The sequence below is a fragment of the Stegodyphus dumicola genome, chromosome 3 (assembly GCF_044657685.1).
Source record: "Stegodyphus dumicola isolate Sdum_Otavi_A_Nest chromosome 3, ASM4465768v1".
NCBI classification, from domain to species: Eukaryota; Metazoa; Arthropoda; class Arachnida; order Araneae; family Eresidae; genus Stegodyphus; species Stegodyphus dumicola.
In genome coordinates, this window is record NC_140770.1 from 28382900 (window position 1) to 28410255 (window position 27356).

The window sequence follows — 27356 nt, forward strand, 5'->3', positions numbered from 1 at the left end:
ATAGCAAGAAAAACACTCAGTTATTTGGTGCATTTCTGCATACAATAGCTTTATTAGTACACATTTTCTAAAAAAGCACTTTTATCGAGATATTAATGATATACTTCTCTAAGATTAATTTGTTTCCTTATATAGCCTTAAGACCGTGGACCGAATGGAGTTCGTGTACTAAAAACGGCACGTGTGACGGTACTCGTATTCGTATTCGCAAACGTCTTTGCAAAGGGGCTCAGAATCTTTGTGTAAAACCATCTGAAATAGTTGAGACGAGACCCTGCATTTGTCCTCTTCCTATATCAGCTTCTAAATTGACAACCTCGTCTCTTCTTTTGCCAGGTAAGCCTTTCAATTAATTTAAATAAAAACAAATGCATTTTATTAGTTCAAAGGGGCAATTTGTCCAGAAGTGCTATTAATTTCGTTTTGGCATTTTGCGTTGATTCACTACAAGCGTTGTTTCATTTCACTTTTCAAATTTTTTCCACCAATTATTATTGCCCTGCATTATATTTAAAGAAATTAAATAATGAAGCATTTGCATAAATGTATGTATGTTTCTCGCATTGTGATAAAACAAAGGTATCTAGAGCCGCCAAATTTTGAATAACGTAATCCTGCTGCGAATATGGGCACCTGGAAGCCCAAATTTGAAATTTGGAATTTGTTTTATTATCGAATTCATATTTTGTAAAGCTTTAACGAATTTTTAATTAACAAACTGAAGGATTTCAAAGCGAGCAATGGCAACATCGTACAGGGAAAAAATATATATATATATATATCTCCAGCGCGCGAGACTGTGTATTAGAAATTCTAAAGATATGTTCATTTAAAAATTATTTTGCGATATTGCTCTTGTACTGAATTTTATGGTTTAAGTGCGAAGAACATGAAATTTAATAAATAAAGGTAACACACAAAATGTTTAAAAAACGCCCCTTTGGACGTAATTCTTCCAATTAAATGTTCCATACATACATAGATAGGAAAGAATTTTATCTACCAGGCGGGTGACAACGATGCAGGCCTACCACTGGCTAAGAGATTAAAACCGCTGAATGCTGGTAGCTCGACCCGCGTTCGAACTCATGCGAACGGTTTGGCTGCATGGTTCGTTTCCGTCATGAGTAAAGCGAATGCGAGCCAGTTTTTCTTAAAAACTCCTCCACGAAGGTAATCTGCGTTAATGCAAATAACCTTACTGTTTCTTCCCATAGTCAAATAACCTGATGGAATTTGGGAACCAATACATGATGAAACGATTAAATCAGCTTGCACTCATATATAAACTAACTCCCGAACTCCTGTAGCAAAAAATTCACGGCTTATATACAGTGTATAAAAGATAATTATACTTTGTAATTTTTTTTTTTTTTTTTTTGATTTCTTAAACTGAACGTAAAGAATAGAAATGCAAATATAACTTCTTTATTTAAGTTACGAGAAAATAATAAAAATAATAATAAATTAAATGTTTGATTCATTTAATGTAATACATTCGCTTTTGAGTGTTTTGATAAACTATTGTAACAAAATTTTAGAATGGTTAATTTAAAAAATTTTGTTCTTTATTTAATTATCTTTTTCACCAGGTGAGTGGTCGGAATGGGGATCATGGAGCTCCTGTTCTACTTACCAGCAACTGTGCGATCCACAACAAATACAACGAAGGAAGAGAAATTGTTTGGGTCATGGTTCAACAACATTACCCAGTGCAGTTTGCATCCGTAAAACTGGAGAAAGCACAACTCAAATTAGGCATTGCATTTGCAAGCACAATGATGACAGGTTCTCAATATAATTTATTTATTATTAAATTATTTTAAGTTAAAAAAATAAGCATTCTTGCACAGCGGCGTAGCTAGAGGTGGGCAATGCGCCTCGGGCGGCACATTTTGGGTGGCATTTTTCACGTGAAACACCATTTTATAAGGGTTACAGAGTTTCACCCTCTTTGTAACATTAACTAGATGAGAACTCTGTAAGACGTAAGCGACTTTTCACTATGTCTTGGAAATTACAACAGAGACTAGGAAAGGATGTAAAATACCCTTTCATTAAAATCGATAGATTAATAGAAGGCATTGTTCGTGCTTACAGAACCAGCCAACATTTATAGCATAACTCAAGTAATGAATTGAAATTAAACTAAGCAAATTGCAAGTTAGTCCAAAAGCTACACAGACAGAATGCGCGCGAGTTGGCTGAAACCTAAGTATCGACGTCGCAAGCCTAATGGCGAGAATAATGCACTCTCGCAGATAAACCGCTATCAAGAGATTCAACTAGTAACGTGGCCTGCAGCAGGCGCGATACTCTGATTTTACCATCTAAAAATTTCCTTTTAAATATTATCTTTTCCAGCCTCATTTGAATACCCGCGAACTAGAAATTACCATTCTGGCAGGAAAATGGAAAAGCGAGAAAGACAGAAACGCTCTTTAAAATAATTGGTTAATAAAAATAAATGAATGCTTTACAGGGTTAGTCGTGTGGATCGTCAGACAGGTAAAGTATAATACTACATTCTGAATTGCTATATGGAAATAAACTGAAAAATAGTTTTTTCCTGGCGATAACCTATTCAAAGAGTCGCCACAAAATCTCAGCTTGTTATACCTTTTTTTATTCCGTCAAAACTTTTGTTTGAAAATTACGAATATCTACGAAAGATCACGATGACATTATTAAGGAAGAATTCCCCGTTAAGAGAGTAGTAGTTCAGAGTAAACATGAGCATGGAAGGGCGGTCTTTTGAATTTTTACAGTTTACTCAAAAATACAAGCTTCAAAACAGAATTCCAGATATTATAATACTACTGCGAACTTTTCTCACAATTGCTGCAGGTGTTGTTAGTTGTGAGAACTGTTTCCAGAATGAAAGTTATTTGAGAACTACAAATGTTTATTTCGTATATAAGAAACATTTCTATATTATCTACATGACTGCTAGATTACATTACACACATAGGTACCTAACAGGTAGACATTTTGTCGTCCGCATTTCAAGCACATACTCGACTAGCCGACCTATTCTAGCAGATGTTCCACAAGGATCGCAATTGGACCTCCACACTCTTCAATATTTATATAAACGACATTCCTAGCAATCCCAACACTGCGCTTGCAATGTACGCTAATGACACAGCGATCCTTGTACAAAGTGCATTTCTGAGTCCAGTCATCCAAGACTTACAAAACCACATACAAGCATTAGAGACCTGGCTTAAGCAATGGAAAATTCAAGTCAACGTAGACAAAACTGTGGCAATCATGTTCACAAAGAAGAAAAATATTGGAAAACTCTTTAAATTTTATGGCATTAGTTTGCCCTGGCTTAAGCAAGTCATTTATCTTGGAGTGGTACCCACACATACAAGCTATTATCCAGAAGTTTCGAGTGCGTAAAACGAAACTCTTCCTGTTAATTGCTCGAAACAACGTTCTATCTATGGATAACAAGTTATTTATTTATAAATCATTTCGCCTTCCATGCTTTCTTATGTCTGTCCATTGTGGGCTTATTCTTATAAATCGTATAGCAAAAAATTACGAACAGCGCAGAACTCTGTTCTCCTCCAAATTACTGGTGCACCATGGTATGTGCGTTATGTTGCAATCCATGAGGGACTCAAAATTGTGCAGCTTCGCACCTTTTATTATCAGTTAGTGAAAAGCTTTCTCATTAAAACGAGGAGCATTCCCAACTTAAAAATTAGGATTTATAATTATAATTATTGTAGTGCAGATAGCAATAAAAGACCAATAGCAATATTAAATTCTAGCATTGTAGTAGAAACTTAAACACTTAAACAAACAAATTTTTCCCATTAAATTTAATGCAAAATAGGAGAAACCGTTCCATTTCGAAAAAAATACTCAAAGAAATTTATAATACTATAATTTACTATTTATAATACATTCTATTTTTTATGGGAAAGTTGTCTATGACGTTTGTTTTCATATGCGCTCGAAAATTTAGCGATAATGAGACACAATATTATCGTTAAATAAATATGTAGCACGCATAGCTATTGTCTTATCAGAATGATGCTTCTCAATGTACGATGCAAGAATTTCCCATTCATAGAGCATCTCTCTTATTTCACTGGACATTTGTTGCTTTCTTAAGGGTGTTATCTCCTCCTTCCCTGGTGATATTTTCTTCAAAATTCCTCGCTGTGACGACACAGAATGCCGCTTCATAAACTCTTCGGTGGTCAATTCCTAGCTATTACTGTTCCAAATAACTGATCGATGTTGTTGCTATTTACATCTATTCCCAGAATCTTGGCCACAGACACAGTCTCGTCAATTATAAGGCACTTGCTCAAACCACTCAAAGTCGAGTTCGACAACACGGTTCGGTCAAAGCTTCTTCCATGAAAAAGTAAGGGTTCTCTTTGTAATCCTCTCATGCCCTGTGGATCATCTTGAGGTAGGCAATGATGGGAAAATGGTCTTTCCAAAACTCTGGGAGTGAGATGGTTTCCTTTTACGACCTCGAAACAGCACTCGATTAGTGCTTCAGTGTAAAGCTTTTTAAAATTTAAAATGACCTGCTGGCCATTCTGCTACAGTAAAGCAGTGCTTTTGGGAGTTAGAACCGAATCTTGATGAATTTAAATTAAAAGATGTAATTTTCTAGACCTGGAGGAAGTGCAGGAGTGTTTTCCATAACAAGCAAGGTACGCATTGGCAACTTCATCTCAAGCAGATGATTTTTATTGATGGATCGAACACTTCATTGATCGAATCTGTAAACAGGACATGTGTCACATTGTTGTTGGACCTTCACATGGAATTTAGGCTGCTCTTCTGGACTTTATACTTCATGAAGGCTCATACATTGTCAGAATGGTAAGCGGGTACCTATTTAATTTTCAAATCATCACCAGCATTTGCACAAAACAACAGGGTGAGATGGTCTTTCCATTGGCTTGGTCTTCGATAACGCCTTCGCCGGTGCTGTAATACAAAAGCACTTCGGCATTTTTTCCATCAGAAACCCACCTTATCACAATTAAAAACCTGCTGTAGCAGATTACCTTCAAAATTCACAAGTTTCTTGAATATGCTGCTGAAATTCTCGACTGCCTTTATGTCTCCGTTTGCTATTTCTCCTTGCCTTGTAGGTGCCCGTTCTTCTCTCAAACTTTTCGAACCACCGCGGACGGCCTTGAATGCATCTTCTTAATGAGTTCGATAAAAATGAGTTTTGCCTTCTCACAAATTATGTTTCTGTTCATAGTGTTGTCTCTTCTATCGTCTTGCATTTGCTTCTCTTTGATGCATATGATAAAGAATCTTTCAACATCGTCGAAAATACGCACCCGTTGTGGGGAAATTTTTGTGACACCCTTTGAAGTATCAATATCGATAATTTTATCCTTGTTTTTTGAGGATAGAGCAAATCGTTTATGTACACTGATTATATGTGCATTCAAGGTTAGATATGTTGACACCTCGTTCTTGTTTCACAGTGATTTGACGTTTGAATTTTACAGTAATTTTCTTTTTTTATCCCTGTCTTCTTACGATATTTTTTCCCCGGACAAACGTGTAAACATGCTTAAAATTCGTACTAAGAAAAAGGACATAATAATGCGTCTGAATAGAAATTTTAAAAACTACAATAAGAGGCTAGTTGAACGAGCGCTAAACTCGGACTAATAACCGAGATACAAGCAGGATCCTGCATGTAACGTCATAATGTCTCCTTATGGAAGGTGCTTGTTAAGCAAGTTTGACTGTATTTGCACTCAATTCCCAAATATATTACGAATAGTTTTCCGTACATAAAGGCTTACAGCTCTATCATTATAATGTTACTTTGACAAATATAAAAAATACAAGCACATTGGGGGGGGGAACCCTGCAGGGTATCCCGTAAATGTTGCGACAAACTTCTGGGCGAAGTAGGGCACATCATAAGGATTAAGAATTGCATAGGAACCCATGCCCGGAAATCTCAAGGGTAAGTGGTAGCAGATGTAGAAGATGGGAAAGGAAACAAGAGAGTGATTAATTTGAAACATTTATTGGACATGAATGCAGATGGTGTACTATAGCTTGAATGTTACAACAGATGCTCGAAGTTTGCATCATAAAAAATTAAGGTAATTCGATTTTATTAGATTAAGGTACAAAAATTAAGATCAAAGTTTATTGTATTATTAATATTAAAATTATGCATTATTTCTTTTCTATTTATAGAGCTTCTTACTAAAATACTTTCTTAAATATGACATGATTTTTTGGCTTTTTTTAAATCGAAAAATGTAAGTCAATTTATAATTAATGCTCTATTCGGTTCATTTTAAACTAGAGAATTATTAGGAATTAGCGAAATACTTTAAATAAGTATTTCGCTAATTCCTAATAATTAAATAGGTATTAAATAGTATTTGACTTTCTCTGAACATTTCTGAAAGGGAATAAAATAAGTTTTTTTTTTTTTTAAGTATTATTTAAAACTTGTAACTGAGTTATTATAAAATGTAAAGGGAATAATTCTTTTAATTATACTTATCAGATTTTTTTTTACCCTTCATTTCAACAATACATATTCCAAAACTCTTTATTACGTTCTTAAGTGCGCATCTCATAGCATTTGCTTTACAGTACCTTTTAACAGATTGCTTTCCAATACGAACAATTCTTGCTTAAATAGTTTTATAACGTATTTGTCAACAGGATTTCAATTTATGTTTACAATTCAATATTAAGGTTATTATATCTTTAGATAACATTTATAATCATTATAAATTAGATACATTTAATCATTAGATTTCTTCACAGTACTTTCGCAGTTATTTATAAGTGAATAAATTCTTCATTTCAAATACATTTATAAATAATTTAATGAATATTTAAGTATTTTGTCAAAGGCAGATACATGCTTTTTGCAAGCACATGCATAAATACCCATACATATTTCCTATTTATCATTTCCGGCATGTGCAAATCTTTAATTTCTGTGCATTCACTATATTTTTCGTGTAAAGTAATTTACACTAATTTAGCATACACCCGAAAGTTTTACATAAAAAATATATATGAATATAATTTGAATGAAAATTATAAGTATTATTTTTAATACCCACTCAAAGGTCAGTTTTTCTTCAAAATTCCTCCACGATGGCATCTCTCTCTTTAGGCAGATAGCCCTTGCATGCGTTACTCTATTTAATAAAAACTTAATCTGACCTATGTGCCTAATTACAAATATTTTAACATACATAATTTTATATTTACATTTAGCCATCAAGTTTCAAACTTTTCAAATCATCTAGAAAATAAATTTTGGCAGATCTCTGTTAGCAATTTTCTTAAAATCTATATTTTTGTAGTGCAACAGCTTAGAATTTTATAAAACAAATTCATAATCAAAATCGCTGTTGTTAGTTATCGAAAAATAACCGAGATGTGATTTTTGCATAAATGTCAGTAAACTATACAAATTGCTATTATCCATGACACTATGAATGTTTCTTTCATGCGAGAGTGTCCCTTTTTCGATTTCTGTGAAACTGTCGTCTGTCGAAATACTATCAGAATCTTGTCAAGCGAGCTTCTGAATGTAAACAAAGAACACCCCGTCTGGTGACCCAAGCTTCAAAGCAGTGCTTCACTTCTAGCGCGGAATGGCCCCTCCTCCCTTTCCTACCTCCATGGATAAATCCGGTGTGTGTTGGGGGGGGAGTCAGGAAACCGGTCCACCACGACCAATTCATCGATGCGGGAATGATCTGTTCAAATGGCTCCTCTACAGCAACCCCTGGCGGCTTACAATGACGTTTCTGGGCATGGGGTCCTATGCAATTCTTAATCCTTATGATGTGCCCTATCTCCACCGGAAGTTTGTCACAACATTTACGAGACACCCTGTATAATTTACAAGACTTCAGTACGATGTGATCAATAATTTAATACGGCTTATTAAATTATACACATTTTTTACTGCACTTCATTTAAACTTATTTCCTCCTATAATTCTAAATTAAGCGATCCTCCAAGGCAAGTTGAAAATGACATCAAACATTGCAAATTTTGTAATTAAATATCGCCTTCAATTTTTGTTTTACGGGAATCAAACTTTTAATATGGTGGTAACCCTCCTATAACACGGTAGATAAGTTCCAAAAAATGCCGTGTTTTGTAAAACTGTGTTGTACAAGACCCAGAGCCAATACAAAAAGGGGGGTTACGTTCCGAAACCTTATTATTACCAAGTATTTTTTTTAAATTCTACATAAGTAACTTTAATATTTTATTAAAAATATAAATGTATGTACAACACAGAACAAAAAATATTATCTTAATTTAACGCAACTTTAATTTAATTAATTTCTTTGTCATGATTGCTCAGTATAATCAACCGATAACTTTTTTTTCGGTGGAATGAAATCGCTTTTATTTTCAGAATTTTTTTCCTTTATTTAAAGTTCTGGCACCTTCTTCCCTCTTTAAAAAATCTGTAATTTTACTTTGCTTACTAGTTCTTACTAGGTCATTATAAATCTCTCGTTATGGCGCTAGACAGTTTTGCAGCTCCCTTTCGAATTTTCGGCTTTTCAGCGGAAGGGTCTGCATTCAAGAAAAATGATTCGAGATTTTCAGCTAAGCTTAGGCCTTCTATTAATTGCACAATCTTCATCTGCGCTAGTGTCCTCAGAATCGATTTGATTTACAGCTTCGGATAACATTTCCATCAAATCTGCTTCGTCAATTTCTTCTTTAACTAATAAATCTTGAACGTCCTCAATAGCTATATCCAGAAAACCTTCGCCTACGATTGACTTAGCAAATTCTAATATGCCACCAATTTCATTTTCTAACGATTCACGCACTCTTTCTATTTCAACTGAAGAGGGCCATATATTCTTCCAACACGCATGTAACGTTGATGTTTTCAGTTCTTTCAACAACGATATAATATCTATACAGAGCTTGATTGAAAATTTCTTCCAAGCTTGCATTACATTAATTGATTTTGAATCGGTTACGTCTAAAAGACTTCAGTACGATGTGATCGTACTGAAGTTTTGAATCGGTTACGTTCAATGCCACTGTAATGCTCTTCTTATGTAATACGTTTTAATGGTATAAATAATACTTTGATCCAATGGTTGGAGTAACGAAGTAGTGTTAAGTGGTAGGAACAGTACTTTGACGTTGCGGTGATTCAAATCTTGTGGGTGACAGGGAGCATTATCTAATAGCAATAGCGCCTGGAAACTCAATTCCTTCTGCCTTAAAATAACGTTCAATGTTTGGCACAAAACAATTTAAAAACCAGTCTTTAAATAAATTTCCAGTTGCCCAAGCTCTTGGATTTGCTTTCCAGTATACCGGTATGGCTTTTTTATTTACGCCTTTAAGTACACTAGGATTTAAAGATATGTAAACTAACAAGGGTTCTATCATAAAGTCCCCCGACGCGTTACTGCACAAAAGTAGTGTTAGGCGATCTTTAGACACCTTATATCTGGATGCATTTTTTTATTTTTCGACATAAAGTTTCTACTGGGCATTTTTTTCCATCACAGCCCAGTTTCGTCGGCATTGAAAACTTGATCTGCTGTGTATCCCTGCTCTTCTATAATATTTTGAATTTTTTCAGGAAACATCCTAGCAGCCACATAATCAGCCGATGCACATTCTCCTTGAATTCTTATGGTATGGATGGCAAAACGCTTTTTGAAATTTTCAAACCAAACTTTTCTTGCCACAAAATCTAGGTTGACAGAGGATTCTCCATGTTCTTTAAGATGCTTGTAAATGATATTACGATCCAACGGAATTCCACTTTGACAACTATCAATCCAAATGCTGAGTGCCTTTTCCATCTTCTAAATTATTGGCGCCCGGGGGAGCGAGCTGCACGTTTTGCGGATGTCGAATATCCTGAAATAACTGTACTTCTTATTTCTTTTTTATTTTTTTAATAGTCCTGACTGTTGCTTCATTCAAATTGAGACTTTTTCCAGTGTGAAATAGCTTTTTTCCTTTTAAAAGACGATCCAAAATTTGTATCTTTACTTCTAAGGAAATAAATTTTCTCTTAAACTTTTTTTTTTTATCTTTATCAGACATATTTTGAGACTGAAACTTAATGTCTTAATGCTGCTCTTTAACACACCGTGGCTCCACGCAGAATGATGAGCAGCGGCGTGAGACACTTGTGTTTTCAGGCCACGTAGATGAGAATTCGAATTTGGGAAGCCCAACATTCAGGTTGTGCGTTTAGGTCTTCTTATTGTGACCTCATATCGTTCCTCTTCTGCGATAGTGAGGTTCCTTCATTATTATCTGGTGACTGCGGTCTTTTGTGACTGGGTATTGTCTGTTGTGCTATACTTTGAAAATCATGGAAAGAAATAATTTTCCCTTGTTACCGGTTAAAAATGTAACGGTCGGTTTCCAACATGTGGCTGGTCTCCCTGAGGATTTCCCCAGATCTTGGAAAACAACTGGTAGGACATACGAAACAAGGATTCTTATTGAAAGGATTGTTTGAAAGACTGAAAAGTTTTGACTTCTGGCTTGAATATAAATTCTAAATTATTCATTTAAAAAACTTTATTATAAAAAACAAATTACCTTATATATCCTTTAGGTTATTTCATCGCACCATTCGCAATTTGCAACCCTTGTTCTACAAGGGGGTAGAGCCTTCTCGATCAGGTACCCTGGTGTACTAAACACTGTTCCACAGAGAAGAAGAAAAGTTTGGAAAGGTTTACTTCCGCCCTCTTCAGTTGCCATTTCAATGTGAAACTACTACTCTTTTGAAACCTTTCCTTTAGCCTTTGTTAATTTTCAGATGCCAGACTACGAAGAAGGCGCGAAGGTGTGGCAGGGGGAAGTTTGTGGGACAGTGACTATCCTCGCACTCTGAAGGGTGAGGGGGCCAGAATTTCTCTCACCCATATTGGGGTCAGAGCCGTTTCTTTTTCTTTTCGAGACCCTGCAAATCTGGCCTATATTTCGGCCACTGTCTTCAAAGTGGACTATATTGGTGCTTTGCTCAAATATGGAAAAATTTCGTGCGGATATCGTTAAATTTCTTGGACAATTTTCTTATCGTGTTAGAGCAAAACCGTGTTATAGGAGGGCTCTCGCAGTCGCAATTTATGATTCCTGTTACTGCGAAACTGTGCTACAGGATGCCGTGTTGTAGGAGGGCTACCTGTATATGACTACGACCAACTATTTCGAAAATAAAGGCTGGGTAAGGACTCTTAGTCCGAGTAAATGGGTGAGTGTATATAAATACTTTTGGTATTCACTGCAATAATAATGGGAGGTGCACAACTAGATAGCAGTCTCATTCAACATTCTATGGTTAATCGTTTTTGATTTGTGCGAGATACATAAATAAGTACAATCGGTGACAAAAAAATTCATTTTGGAAAAAACAGTCCTTTATTCTGTCCGTTTTTTGCGTACAGACATCAAGCAAAAAATGGTCAAAATGGATATTTCAATTGAAATCGGATAACCGAAATTTTTCGCGATTGCAGTACATCCTTTACGTCATATAAAGAAATAAAAACTACGAAGCTACTTTTTTAAAATGGATCACTGCTGAAGATGAGAAGTGGGTATATAAATAGTAGTATATAAATATACAATAATGATATAACGGAAAAGATCATGGGGTTCGCCAAAAGAACCTTCTTTAGTAACATCAAAAGGAGAGCTGCATCACAAAAAAGTAATGCTTTGTGTATGGTGGGGATGACAAAGAAATGGTGTGTTACGAGTGGTTGCCACCAAATTACACAATGAATTTGAAAAAATACTGCTTCCAATTGGCAATTTTAAAAGCAGAAATCGAGATAAAGTACTCAGAACGGACCAGTTTCCCAGGTGATCTCTTCAATCATGACTATGCTTGGTCCCACATTTCGATGAATATTAGACAAAAACTAGTATGGTTGAGAAGTTTTGTGCCCCCCCCCATTATTCATCAGATCTCGCCCCGTTTCAAGTTTCATCTCTTCAGGCTGCTTCAGAATTCTCTAAATGGCCTGCAGATTAATTCTTTGAAGAATGTCTAACAGCAACCTCAATAACTTCTTTACGAATATGCCTGATGACACCTTTGAAAAGTAATTTCCCAGCTGACTGATAGAGGGTAAAAGGCCATAGAATAAAATAGTGCTTATGTGATTCAATGGAAGTTGCTTGTGTTTTGTGCTACTTAATTTTTATTTATTGTAAAAAAAATCTTAGAACTTTTCGAATTACCCAATATACATATGTTTTATGTATTCAGGTGCCAAGTTAATAAGAGTCAGGCAAATAGTTAAATAAATCCGCAGTTTTGGTGCCCATAACATGTGAAAACTAATCTAATCCATACACTGTAATTTCCATCTTCATACAATTATATCTTAATTTGCTCAAGATGAAAGCTTTCTCTCCTAAGATACTTTCCCAGTTTCTTGAAATTTTTTAAAATTTGTATTATCACAATTTGAGGCAGCTTAAATAAGTTGACACCACTAGTAAAAGTTACATATATGCACCAAAACTAGACACATTTAAAGCAAAATTCATTATTTATACAGTCAAAAGTCTTTAATCCGGACTCGTCGGGACTTCGGCGATTCCGGATTATAGATCATCAGTTGTCAATTTCTTTAGCGTTTAAAATTAAAAAAGACTATTATAATAATATGCTGTTCATCAAATTTAGCAAATAGACGTCAAAAGTTAAAAAAGCCATTTTTTACATGAATGTTTAAACTGAAAAGACTACAGTTATAAAGTCCATAATCTGGACTCTTCGGGACTTCGGCGATTCCGGATTATAGATCATCAGTTTAAATCTGGTAAGATAGCATGCAGAAATTATAAAATTAAAAATATGAAACCGTCATTTATAAAATAATGAGCAATTATGATCTAAAGGGTATCGAAATTTACAAAAAAAGAAGCTTAATATTTATTCGTTTACTTTATTAAACATTTCTTTCAACGCGCGCATGCGTAAAGTATACCTTACGCATAGCCGAAATTAGAAAATTGAAACTAGAAAACTATTTGATTTGTATTCGTGATATTATAATGACGAGGAATTTGATTTAAAACATATCAAAGACGGAGTACATCGAGATTAAATACTACATTTATTAAGGAATTATAAGCCGAATAAAATAAAAACATCTGCCCTAAAGATAACGATAGTGCTGACAGATCAACTTCCAGTTTATTGCCGGCGCCGCGACGTCCCCCCCCCGCGCAGAGCAGAGTGAAATTGATAAACAGATTTCGGAACTGTTAGATAAACAAAGGATATGCCTTTATCCATTTTTTATAGCAATTCGTTTTTTGTTTGATGGACATCGAAGCATACTTTCGTTTTCTAGATCCTTTGGGATCTCCAGCATCGGAAATTCTCTTTGACATAATCGAAAGTTCAAGCTTACTTTTATAAAATTGCTCTTACAGTCTGCAAAAAATAATAAGCCGGATCCAATTCGAAGATTAAGGAACAACGCAATCATCAACATTAACTGAAATAGATAATTAGATAATTTTAGCTTATACCGTCCGTTTTACATTAATCGCGCACGCGAAAACGTATTTTGCGCTTGCGCAGACACATATGCGCAGTCGTAAATGTCTTGCGCGCACGCGTAAAACGCCAATGTGCATGCTTCAACGCGGCGCATGCGCAGAAAGATTTTAGCTTTGAGTTCCGGATTATGGGTGTCCGAATTAACGACTTTTGACTGTATTAACATCTGCGAGTCGGTTCAAGCATCAAAGTCGGATTAATTGCAATATATTCCCCTCCCCCATGGCCAGATACTTGCTAGATAAGCATTTATCCGATTGCCACACACATCGGTTATTTAGCCTTTCATGTCTGAAGTCGTATAAACAACATATTAAAAGCAAAAAGAGAAGCAAATTGGAAGGAATAGTTATGGAATGGATGTTTTCGTGCAAAATAGTAGGAACAGAGCACACCTGGTAGGATCTGGATTGTGATACATAACACAGCAAATGAAACCACACCACACATGAAAGTCTCCAATTTCTTATACTCCATATTTTTTTTAGGTGAAAATCTGGGCCATTATTATTGGCTTCAAAGTTTATAAGTTGCAAATTGGACTTTTGAAACAGGTTTGGTCAGAACTAGACTGATTCTAACTGGTACAGTCAAAAGTCGTTAATCCGGACTCGTCAGGACTTCGGCGATTCCGGATTATCGATTTTTCCGGATTATAGATCATCAGTTTAAATCTGGTAAAATGGCATGCAGAAATTATAAAATTAAAAATATGAAACCGTAATTTACGAAATAAAGAACAATTATGATCAGATCAAAATTTACAACAACAAAAAAAAAAAAAAAAAAAAAAAAAAAAGAGGTATCAAAATTTACAAAAAAAAAAGCTTAATATTTATTTGTTTACTTTATTAAACATTTCTTTCAATGTAAGTTGTTTAAGTTGCTTCGTTTTTTATGTGATAATACATTCTCTTTAATTCTATAAACAGACATAATTTCGTGTTCAGTTACAAAGTTCCGCTGTTCAAGTCCTATAATTGCTGTGTCGAGAATACCGACTAATTTGTCAATCGAAATTTTTTCGTTTTCAATAACCTCTATGACTTTCTTCGCTATCCGAAGCGAATTATAATGACGAGGCATTTGATTTAAATCATATCAAAGACACATCGAGATGAAATACTACATTGAGTAAGCAATTATAAGCCAAATAAAATAAAAACATCTGCTCTTAAGATAAGGATAGTGCTGGATCAACTTCCAATTCATTGCACGCCGCCCGGTGTTAAAGATAAACAATGTTTAGATAAACAAATGTTAAAGTTTACATAAACAAAGGATATGCCTTTATCCATTTTTTGCAGCAATTCTACTTTTTGTTTAATGGACTCCGAAAGATACTTTCGCTTTGTATATCCTTTACATATTAGTAAATATATATGGGAAATTCTATTTGACATAATCGAAAGTTCAAGCTTACTTTTATAAAATTGCTCTAACAGTCTGCAAAAAATAATAATCCGGATCCAATTCGAAGATTAAGGAACAACGCAATTTGCAACATTAACTGAAATAGATAATTAGATAATTTTAGCTTAGCTTATCCCGTCCGTTATACATTAAACGCGCATTCGTAAACGTATTTTGCGCACGCGCACAAGCAAATTCGCAGCGGTAAAGGTCTTACGCGCATGCGTGAAATAGACGCATGCGCAGAAAGTTTGTAGCTTTGAGGTCCGGATTATAGATCATTCCGGATTATGGGTGTCCGAATTAACGACTTTTGACTGTATTTGGAAACTTTTCCATGCAGATCATCTTACGTTCATATTCGCAAACACAACAACTCAAGTTGCAGATTTTGCAAAGGTTGAAAAGTTTTAAAAAGAAATCTAAAATATGGTGTTTTTTGAATAGAGAACAGGGGACAAGCAGACCATGCTTCTTCTGTTTAGCCTAGCAGTGACAGAGCAATAAAATTCCTGAACACTCGTAGTTTGACTCCATTTAAAATCCTGTCAAATGGGCTGGTTGCATGAGATGTTCATGCTTTTCCAAATATGTTACATACAAGTCATTTCCAAATAATACAAGTCAGTTTTCCTTAATCAAGCTTCCTCAAATGCATGTCTTCCATTAGGTAGAGGGCCCTCATGTGCTTTCCAGAAGCTAGATAAATTCCCGCAATTAAATAACAATTTTGAGCATTGTTTTGTTACAAGTAAATCCTGAAAATTTTAGAAAAATTAACTAAATTTAATTTTAGCTCTGAAACGTGCAGTGATAAAAAACAACTCATACTCAATATTCAATAAGGATATTTGCAAAGAGGAGAGAAATACTTCTACTATAGACGCATAAGTTTTTTTTTTTATTATTATTTATTATTATTATTTTTTTTAAATGTGTGCATATGTCTTAATTGTCAAATAAATTTGCTCTTAATGGAAAAGGGAAAGACTTTTTTGGGGGGATACTTAAGTTTCTTAAATGAATTTTAACATTTGTTTGACCTTAAACTAATTGAAAAGTGGCATTAAATATTTTATTATTACTTAGTATTTTTATCATGCAATACATAAGCAAATAATTACTTAAATTTTACACATAAAATTGAATACAGTATTCAAATTTTATGATAAAATTGAAAAATTTTTAAAACTTTGCTAGCTACATATATTCAAAAAACAAGCACTCTGTTAAGAAATGTTATATGCATATTACCTTTGAATAATTAACCTTTAACTTTCTGCAGTGTTACTAAAATAATCTTTATAAAAGCAAATGCAAGAAAAGTAGATGTCCTGTCCCACTACTGCTACTGTGAAATATTGTACATAACAGATCAGTAAAGATAACAATAAATGCCAGAATTACTTGGTGATATGCTTAATATTTCTTCCCTCCTTTCTGCATGCCTTTGTGGTGTAATTGGAAGCATACTCGATGTTTATTTGAGAGGTGCAGGGTTTGAGTCCCAGCGAGGGCAATGCACATTTTTCAAGTTTCCTGTATCAATATAACATAAGGACTCCACATACTCGTAATACATTAGCAATAAAATGTCACTTTTTTTTTTGGCTAAATGTAAATAGACATGAAAACAAAAATAATAACCAACATCACTTTTTCAAAATCATATTTAATATTAACAAGCATACATGATATGACATTACCTGCTAAATTCTGAATATAGTTTGGATATGTAATATATAATATTTTAAGTGAACAAACAAACTAACTATAACCCCAATAATTATCTATTACTCCTAATCAAACTATTATACGAGTAAGTATATATTTAATATAAATAAACATTAGCATTAAAATATTTGAGGAAATCTAACAAAATATTTTTTTCCAGGGCTGCTGAAGTCATGGAAGGGACAACATTGCAAATTTTTGAGAATGATTACATGCATTGGTTAATTCCAGTGAGATAAACTGCCTTTACATTTTAAATGGTCATGATTATTACAGCTAACAAACATTGGAAAAATAATGAATGATGGAAACTGTAATGGATCCTCTTTTTTTTTTAAATAATACATAGCTGACTACACAGTGAAAGATAATTAGGGAAAATAAAATGCTTCAGAATGCATATATTATTTTATGGTGTAATTATTGTATTTTATTTGAATAAAAAGTGCATTTTTAGATCCTGCAGTATATTTAAACAGATTTTACACATACACTAATTTACAAAATAAAACCATTTATATTAAAAAATTAATAGATTTTATAAAGCTTAAATGTGAAAACTTTTGGATCAAATAAAAAAGGGGAGAATAAATGAAATTTTTTGTTATTGTTAATGAATTTGTGAGCAAGTAAAAAAAATTTTTAATTAAAAAATGTAAAATCCTTAGTTTACTGTATTTAATAACTACTGTTTTTGATAAAAAGTTAAATTTCACTTTGCATTTCATAACCATTGCTATAACCTATTGATTCTTATTTCTTATTATTGTGTTTACAGATTTTAGATACCATCTGAAAAAACATGTTAAAAGTAAAGAAGAAAATAAATTATCAACTCTTGTGCAAATAAAATTCAGCCACATATACAAAATTTCATGGTTTCCTAATATTACACTTGAAATAGCCAAATGCAAATGAATAGAATTCTTGATATTATTTTAAATGTAATAGATATATATAAATGATTACTTTAAACATAAATTTAATTTTTTTGTGATAATAATAATAAAACAGTATTAAAAATATGCATGTAATTATATCTAAATATGAACATTAATGTAATTTCTACTAAAATTTCAAAATTCGAATTTGTTACAAAAACATACATTATTTGTAAGAAAATTTACGAAGTATATTAAAAAAGTTCCCCATTTTTTTTGTTACACAATTTATGATAAACAATAAAATATAGCTTTTGAAGAAAATATATAATCTATAAATTGAAAATTAAAATCTTCCATTTAAAAGAGTTAAAAACAGAAACTTTCACTACCACTTAATTCAACATAAAATGTCATACAAGCTGCTTTCAAATAAATATCAATAACTTAAAAATAGTAAAATGAACATTTAGACTAAAATATCATAAACCAGAACTTTGTTCATTTGACTAGACTATGTAAAGCATAAGTTTAAGTTACTACACATCATTTCAAACTCATTTAAAAATGTCACTTAAACTTTCGGATACGATAAGTTAAAAAAATTCTCATTCGAAATAAAAATAATAATCCACTGCTTTATTTTGGGGTAACTGAGTTCATCATAAATAATGATTTTATTTCATAAAAGAACTGGAAAATGAAGTTCAATAGATAGCCCATGCAAACAAGACTATTAAAATTATACTGAAACAAAAACACATATTTATATGGAATAAAAGAAATTAGTTTTAAAGACACACAAACGTGAGGTAATCAGGAGAGGTGGGAAAGGACTTTGCTTAGTGTTCGCAACTTTGTCCACCATTCTTGTTTTGGAAGTTTATGGCTGAAAAAAAGTTATAAAAGACTGATGAATGACTCCATACAAGATTCTTAGAATTATAAATATAGAAAGAGAATATGATAAAAATAATACTTTATAATGCAGCAAGGGAAAGAATTAAGTAAATAAATTTTATGACATTTAAAACCTACTTTACTAAAATTTTATATAATAATATATTAAATTTATAATGATATATATATATATACAATTCAATATAATCTTTTTAATTATTACATTTTGCCATTACTTCATAAAGAAAGAAATATATATTTCACACTTTTGCCACATATATTTATAAACATATATACAAGCAACATTTGTTAATTTCCTATCCTAGTAAATATATTTTGTTTCAAGAATTTAAGCAAAATGTTATTTCAAAAGCAAGCTGCAGTCAAGAGAGGGGGGAAAAAAAGAGCTCTAGAAAAAGAAAAAAGGATCACAGAAGGACAGGGTGTGATGAACTCTCTTTAAAGTGAGCAAGTGAGATTTCATCTTCATTTAATACAAGTGATCATGTACTTTAAACATTATTATCACAGTTTGTACAGAGGACAGACAACTCTCACTATTGACACTATTGACAATATACTTATAACAACAGATGTAAATACTGAATAATATTTTTCATGTAAAATTTACAAAAATGTGACTACATGTATACAAGTTCCACATTCTAAACATCTGAATACCTAGAAGGCAAACAGGTAAAATAAAAATCATTTGTTTGATATATTTGAAGCAACATTCATTGCTTTAAATTTATCACAGAATCAATTTTGTTTGGCTTCTATCAAACTGGTAATTTTTATACAAGTGCAATAATTTTAAAAGCAAATAATATAATTATAATATTGAATGAAACTTGGAGTTGCACAGTAAAACTATTACATATAGTTAATTCTGCATTTTATTTAAAGAATTTATGGAAATTACTTGTATGTAATAATACATAGGCAAATAATGGGATAATAAATTTAACAATCCACAGGATTAAAATAGAAAAAATAAAGGAGGAACTTTGACAACAAATTTCAACAATCTTACATTGTTAAGTCCATAATACTGTCAAAAATACTTTTATGCTTATAACATAAACAAACAAACAAAAAAATTAAAAGGTGGAATATTTCTCAACAATCGCTAATCATCAACAAAAATCATAATGAAATTTTTTTAAATCATGCTCTGTTTTGAAAAGAATTAAAAAACAGAGATGAAAAATACAGTTACAATCTTACAAATATTAATTAGAAAATTAGACATTTGTTGAAAGTAATAACATGAAGTATTTGCAAATAAACTAACTGCAGATGATTAAAACCATACACAACATTTAGCAATTATATTAGACACATGAGTATGTAGAAAAAAAACAAGGATTAAGAATCCCAACGTGAACACAGTTTATTGGTTAGCTGCAACCTCATCAACATGCTCTACGATTGGCTTCTCAACATCTGCCAATGATGGGGTGATGCCAGATTTGACAAGATAACTCACAGGGGTTCCTAGAGCACGTAACAAAGCTCTTAAATGTAGCCACCACTGATGTTTGGGAATACGACACCTAAAAAAAAGGTCCTTTCAAAATCTATACACAATGGTACACACCCTTTCCACTGATTTTACAAGACAGGTGATAATATAAACATAGGTGTCTAGTTACTAAACTATAACAATTACATATAGGAAATTACTGGAAAAATAATACATTAAAACCTATTACTATTCTATAGTAATATAAGGAAAAAACTAGCAATTTTTCAAACACAAAGAATTAAATTTGGTTTTCCTTCAACAACAATTTAAAAAAGTAATTGCATTTCAAAGAACCATAAGATTTTAAAGAAAAAGATAACTACTATTATCACAAGCATCTTTTGCATGCAAATAAAATCTGTTATGAAATACATAGCTTGCTAAGCAATGTGATTGTTATGCAAATTTTTAAGGCAAATAAAATAAAAAAAAGTTATTTAACAGTGTACAATAAGTTAACTAAGAATTTATAACTACAGGATTAAAAAAGTAATACAAAATATATTTATTTGAATTTATTTAAAAAAGAAAAGACCGTTGCCAAGCCCACTGACAATTCATCACTCATTTCATAAGTAATATACTTTTCAAATCTCAGTAATTGATTATGTCTCACTTTTCTCCAAGCAAAAATTTAATAAACTAATTCATGATGATATATGATGATGATTCATGATGATGTAAGATTTTTGAAAAGTTCAAACTACTTACCACATAAAATGCACAAAAATGTTTTTTAAATTGTTAAAAACAATAAAATGCAGATAAATGCAATAAATCAGATTATGTTTTAATAGCTTTTAACTAATTTTGATTACTTTTTAGACTATCATAACTGCCAACCTCAAAATATGAAAAACTGAGAGTTTTTTTAGATTTTTTCATATTGTGTGGTGATATCCTTTCAAAAGAACTCTAAAGTGACTTAAATTCACTTTATAAGGAATACTCAAGTTATTGAATTATTTACAGTATGATTCTAATGTAAAATATATTAATATTTAACAAGATACCCTAAACTTTTAAGTTCTTTGGCTAATTCCATTTAGTAGTTTTCTTACACTTTTATGCTGAGAAAATATCGAGCAGGGAAGGAAAGTTTTTACTTTTAATTAACATAAAAGTAAAATTAATAACTAACATACATATTGTTACATGGATAAACTTATAAATGTACCATATACTGATGTAAAACAAAATTAAATACGAACCAAACATTGCCTGAATCTTCATAAAATGTTCTACAGATGTATATTATTGAATAAGACAGTTCAAATCAAATAAAATTAAATAAGAAAAATTATGCTGAAAATTAACAGGTTGGAAAAAGGAGTTAGCACAATTTCAGTTTCATTAATTCAATAAATTTCATTATTATGCAATTTATCAAATTTTCCTTAGTAAGAGCTAAAAAAACTAAAAATGTGAGATTCAGTGACCTAACCGGGAGATAGGGGTATGTATTAAAAAATCTGGCAGTTATGTATTGTAACAAACCAGACTAAAATGTTTCAGGAAAAACTAGAATATTATAAACTTAATATTTGAATTTTTTTAAACAGTTTTTAATAAAATTTGTCTATGTGAGAAAAGCGGATTAAAAAATTCTTTAAAATAGGAACACATAAACTGAAGTTTAAAAAATTACATTGCATATGAATACATCAAAATGATAAATAAAAACCTTGGTTATGTAAATTTTCTTCATTCAAAGTGCTGAATTTGGTATTAGCTTAATGTATTTAAGCCTGTTAGGCTGGATGCAGAGTTTTTGTGTGTTCCCCACATGATATTCAAGATGTCTATTAGAAAGTCCTTCAGTCAGATAACCTGCTTATATTGCCCAAAACATGATCCACAGCATCCTAGGGTAATCTGGATATTTTTTTATCAAGCTGTGTGCTTTTGATTACTAAATTACAAAGAGATTTTTCTAATTGTATCCAAACACTGCTTGCATGCGTTAGCTAATAGACTATTTTCTCAGGAATATATGTGAGCTAGCAATGGAAGAAAATTTTAATAACAACATTTGAAAGTTTCCTAAAAATCAGACATCCTGAAAAACCTCACAGTTTACAAGATACAGACTAATGGATTTTTTATAGAAACTGCATCAAAAATATTATATAAAAAAACTATAGCAAGGTCAACAACATTCAGCACTTAAAATACAACATTATTTTACATCACAGCTATAATAATATGACTGAATATGCTTTAGATATTTCATATGTTTCAAATACAACTGTTTGTGACATGAAAACCCATACTGAAATTCTGCATGAGAATTAAAATTGCTTCAAGAATGCTCAAATTTTCTTTTTTCTTTTTTTTTTTTTTTTTTTTTTTTTACAATGATGCAAATTAAAAATAACTATAATAAATGCCAAATGTCTTCTGTTATATAATTTTTACATTTTGAATACTTTAAGAGGGAAAGTTTAAATACTTATTTGAAATTAATAATATCCAGAAAGGAATATTTTTTTTCTGTGAAAGTTCTAATCAAGCTGCTATTATATTTTGTGGTACTAATTTAAAATTCACTTGATTCTAAATACTAAAAAAAGGAACATTTCATGAAAGGGTCAATTCTTATTTTCATTTGCTTTCACCAAACGGTGGTTAATTTAATAAATAAAAGAACCAAGATCAGATATTTAGTTTTGCAATAGAAGCATCTGTTATCAATTAAACTTTTGTTGTAAATATTCATAAAAGTTTTGAATGTTAAACCTGTTAATCACTAGTAACTTATAGGCTGACTGTCACATATGTGGGACAATGCTGTAAATTAAGATTATCTGTAAAGAATTAAAGTGAAGAACCATGGTGACCATCAAAGCCACTGATCACCAGTGATCTACAGTTTGATATTCATTTGAACTAAGGAGTCCAATCAATTAAAATAGTGTACTTACTGCTTTTGAATTGCCAGCTTATAAATTAAAATTATAAATTTAAAAAATAAATTAAATGTCTTGTGGAACTGCAATTCTTTCCAAGTAGCACGCATGAGGAATACTTGGCAAGATAATGCAATGCAATGTAAAAATCTGAAAATTTTAGAAAGATTTTACTAAAAACATTTATAATATCAAAAATTAAAAAGAAAATATTATAATCATCAAAATTGCTGGTTACTAGTAACCTATGGATTGATGTTTACTGGCTGGGAAGAGGAATGATGTAAATTTTGATAAAATTCTGAAAATAAAAACTGAATTAAACTGAAAGACACTGGTTTTTGTCATGGTCAATGGGTCCTGGTGACCTACATGTTGAAGGCCACAAGTGAGGTGGTGCAGCATGGACTTTTGTATCTGCTCATGAAGACCTGTATATCTTCTGTAAACTTAATTTGTATAACTACTACTTTGAGTTTCTGGTTTTATAAACTTTCATTTATTACAATGATAATTACATTATTAAAGAAGTACAAACAAAAATTATTTTAAATTATAATCTACTATATACCAAGTGACAAGAAATTCCATGATTGGATAAAGGTGGTAATGCTGCTCGGGGTTAAAAGAAAATTAAAGCAATGGCTACTGGTGGTTATCAAGGCTGTTGATCACTGATGAACAATAGCTTGGTCACTAATGAACTTCTTTTCTTAATAAAGTAGTCAGAGATTAATATTCAAATTATTAACTAATAAAGATGTAGAAGGTACGTGATATAAAACTATAATATTTTTATTTTGAAAAAATCTATGGAAAAAACACCTAGATAGTAATTATTTTAATGGCCCATATTTTTGTTTGGTTTAATGAAAATTTAAAGGAAAATTAGAAATTCTAAAGTGTTTTCAAAACCATAAATATTTAAAATATTTTTCAAAATTGGATAGAAAAATAAATATATATTCAGTTTAAAACAAATTAAAACTTACTTGAAATCTGTTTCTTGCCTTAAATTCTGCACTGGTGAAAAATTATACTGTCTTTTAATTAAACCAAGCAAAACTGCACTTTCTGGATTGCTACATACTACTGAATTATCTGGCTGCACATTTGTTTCTACTTGCTTTATAAGCCAATCTGCAGCCTTTGCAGCCAGCTTAGTTCCAAAGTTTCGATCAAATGGTGAAGGGCAGCCACCCTACGAATTTTGAAATTAAATTTAATACTTAATATATACAAATTTTAAAGACATTAAAAGCTCAAAAGTATTAAAATACAAAATAATTACTGACACTGGAATTTATAGCTAAGTTACTTATCAGTTACTTACTTAAATATAACTGAAATGATGGATTTTACCTTCTATAATGCTATTCAAAATAACTATGTAATAGAGTTATTGCATTTTTATAAAAAGGAACATATTCATAAATAATCAGAAACAACTGCAGCAGAATTGACTGCATAATTTTTATCAAAGAGGTTATATTCAACAAAATGCAAACATATTCAATTTGTGTGATGTTTTTTAGTTTTTCAGATAAACTCAATTACAGTAATATATGTCAAAAACAAAAAGTGTAAAAACTTCCCTGAAGGCGAGAGAACCCAGTATCAGAAAAATAGTCTTGTATTAGGTGACACATAAAACGTTTTTATTCTCAAAAAGCATTGAAAGAAAAAGGTATAAAAAACAGGTTAATAGTTAAAAACCTCATTCAATGAAATTTACGATGGATAATTTAAAAAATTTTAAAAATGAAATTTTGGTGCAAAAGACGGCTGACTTAACAAAGCATAAGGAGCACAGTAAATATATATATATATTTACTGTGCTCCTTATGCTAAGGTACAAATAACTTAAACCATATGTATGTGTACATATATATTACTTCAAATTATACACAAAATATAAATATTGGATGGAAAAATATGTTTAGAATTCAACTGATGTATGTAAACTGATATATATATATATGCATTTTAATTTTATATCCAACTAAAATATGAGTAAAGTCTATTATACCTGTTGCATATGTCCTAAAATATTCATTCTTGTGCTAAATATATCTTTGCCTTCTTCAGAATACAAACGATAAATAAATTCAGTTGTATAATTATCATTAGCCATTTCATTCCTGTATAAAATAAACATATATTTATAAAAAGAATAGTGAAAGAATGCAGTACGACTTAAAACTGGGAAAGTTGTACAAATATAGAGGATGAAAATAAAAGATTGAAAAAGTTAACTAAAAAAGAATGTGCTTGAATACAACAAACATATGTTTAGGATTTAAATTTACGAACTGAAATAATTTAAAACTATGCTATTAAATTTATTAGTTTAAGATGGTACTACACATAAATTAGTTACCCATCTTTATTATTATGATTATTACATTAAAAATAATTCAGTTTTAAGCTATATTACCTTTTTTCCATATACATTACTATTTTATTTATATATTAATTCTTTTGGCAGTTTAAACAATATAAAATGCTAAGACACTACTGTGCTTATTTTTCAGAAGATATTAAATTATTTAGACAACTGCATACAACAAGGAAACTGGTCTATAATGTTCAATAAATATATGCAGATCATAAATACTATAGAGTTAAAAGAAACAGATCATATATCTCATGTAACTAAAAAATATTTTATTTAATTTTAGTTCTGTAAAAATAAAATAATTTATTGAGTTTTAGAGTCTTTGTTAATAAAAATATTTTTTTATTCCATCTCATTGGAGATATATTACTTTCAATTACTCTCATTATAAAACCACTTCTTGGCAAATTTAAATGCCTCAGAAACCAACAGACAAGAAGAGTGGAAAAAGTTTAGAAATAGCAAGTATTCTCACTGTGGAAAACATAATAAGACCTTTATTTGTCCCACACTCTCTTGCACAGTGACTTTTCAGTGTTGCCATTCAGCAAAGCATAAGCTCTTTAACTTATCTTTCAAATTTTATTTTATCAATCTATTATTCATACACTGATCAATTTAAAAGTAATATGTTGTCACTCAATGAAACCCAAGACTTATCTTCAGTTCAGCTATCAATTCATCTTCTTTGAGGCTTTCTACATAGTGCTTCTCAGAGTACTATCATTCCATAAATCTGGAAACACGTAAGAAAATTCTTTCATATTAAATAAGTCTGTCATTCATTAACAAACTCAGAAATTTAAAAGCAATAAATGCGCTTTTTCATAATTTAAATCTTTTTTTTACTTCTTTAACTAGTCCAACTGATTTAAAATAAAATACATTTCATTATAATATTTCTTATAATGTATTGAATTTATTGTTTTTTGAACATTTGCAGTTTCGCTATTATTAATGAAAAATGTTTCTAATGTCTAATGTTACAGAAATGGTGCTTTTTTTATTTTCAATGTTAAACTCTTCTCTAAGGAGTTAGTTTGCAATCAGAAGTTTTCAGATTGCAGTTCTGCTCTATGTTTGGTTTCAGCTGTTAATTAAATTTAGTTTATGAATATAAAAAACTACTTTTATTCAAGTTTTGGTATTTATCAACATTTTCAATACTTTTTGATGGTGTGGTGTATTTAATTATGGCAAAGCACACTAGGGCTATCTGCCTAAGAGGAGGGATGCCTTTCGTGGAGGACTTTCTAAGGGAAACTGGCTCGTATACACGTTACACATGGGGAAAACCACGAAAACACCCATGCAGCCAGGCCGTTCGCGGGATTCGAACCTCGGACCGAACTACCAGTGTTCAGCGGCTTTACCGCTCGGCCGCTAGTGGGCCTGAATACTTTTTGAAGTTTAATTTATAAAACGCATTAAAAATAATCTAAATCTAAATGAATGCATATTTGAAAAGAAGGGAAAGAATGATCTAGTGATGGTAAAATATAATTTATATATACATGTAAAATATAAAATAGGAAACAAAGTTATTAAACTTAATTGCGATCAACAGATAAACATTTGGCAGTAGATCTGCAAATTCATAAATTTTAATTAAACGCATCTCCACTTCAAAAGACATGCTTTGCTGTATTACTCTGCCACATTTTACGTCACTCTTTCCCTGCAATCTCTGTGCATTGCGATATCTTTAGACCAATCACTGCTCGGGATTAACACGATGACTTTCTAGCTATAAATAGGGCTGAAGTGAGTAAGCATTACTTTTTCTCGCTTGCTGTTGCCTGCATAAATCATCTCTTGCTTTGTCTTTTTCTTCGTTGTCTAAACTGTAAACGATGTATATCGAAATTGCAGGGGGTGTTTAGTACCCCTAGTTACTGTACAAGTTTTAAGCAAAAATGTATTTCTGAATAACTGTTACTGTGCAAAATAAAAATGATGCTTTAACCATTAAGCCAGTTGTGATCTGCACGCCATT

General features: G+C 31.5%; 2 protein-coding genes across 8 annotated transcripts in view; one reads left to right on the plus strand and one right to left on the minus strand.

Annotated features, from left to right (window-relative positions):
* The window catches only part of LOC118196114 (uncharacterized), an 88906-nt gene extending 71709 nt beyond the window's left edge, over nt 1-17197 (plus strand). Inside the window, exons 10-12 of one of the 2 annotated variants that reach the window (XM_035367518.2) lie at nt 136-336; nt 1593-1788; nt 16902-17197. In XM_035367518.2, the coding sequence (XP_035223409.2) occupies nt 136-336; nt 1593-1788; nt 16902-16980 (476 nt within the window). In that variant the 3' untranslated portion in view covers nt 16981-17197. The remainder of the gene's footprint in view (nt 1-135; nt 337-1592; nt 1789-16901) is intronic. The other variant, XM_035367519.2, reaches the window with a different exon arrangement.
* The window catches only part of LOC118196110 (ATP-dependent 6-phosphofructokinase-like), a 62961-nt gene continuing 52264 nt past the window's right edge, over nt 16660-27356 (minus strand). For all 6 annotated transcript variants that reach the window (XM_035367511.2, XM_035367510.2, XM_035367512.2 and 3 more), the window contains 3 exons: nt 24992-25103; nt 23955-24163; nt 16660-20081 (listed from right to left, as the gene is read on the minus strand). In XM_035367511.2, coding sequence (XP_035223402.1) covers nt 19919-20081; nt 23955-24163; nt 24992-25103 — 484 coding nt within the window. In that variant the 3' untranslated portion in view covers nt 16660-19918. The remainder of the gene's footprint in view (nt 20082-23954; nt 24164-24991; nt 25104-27356) is intronic.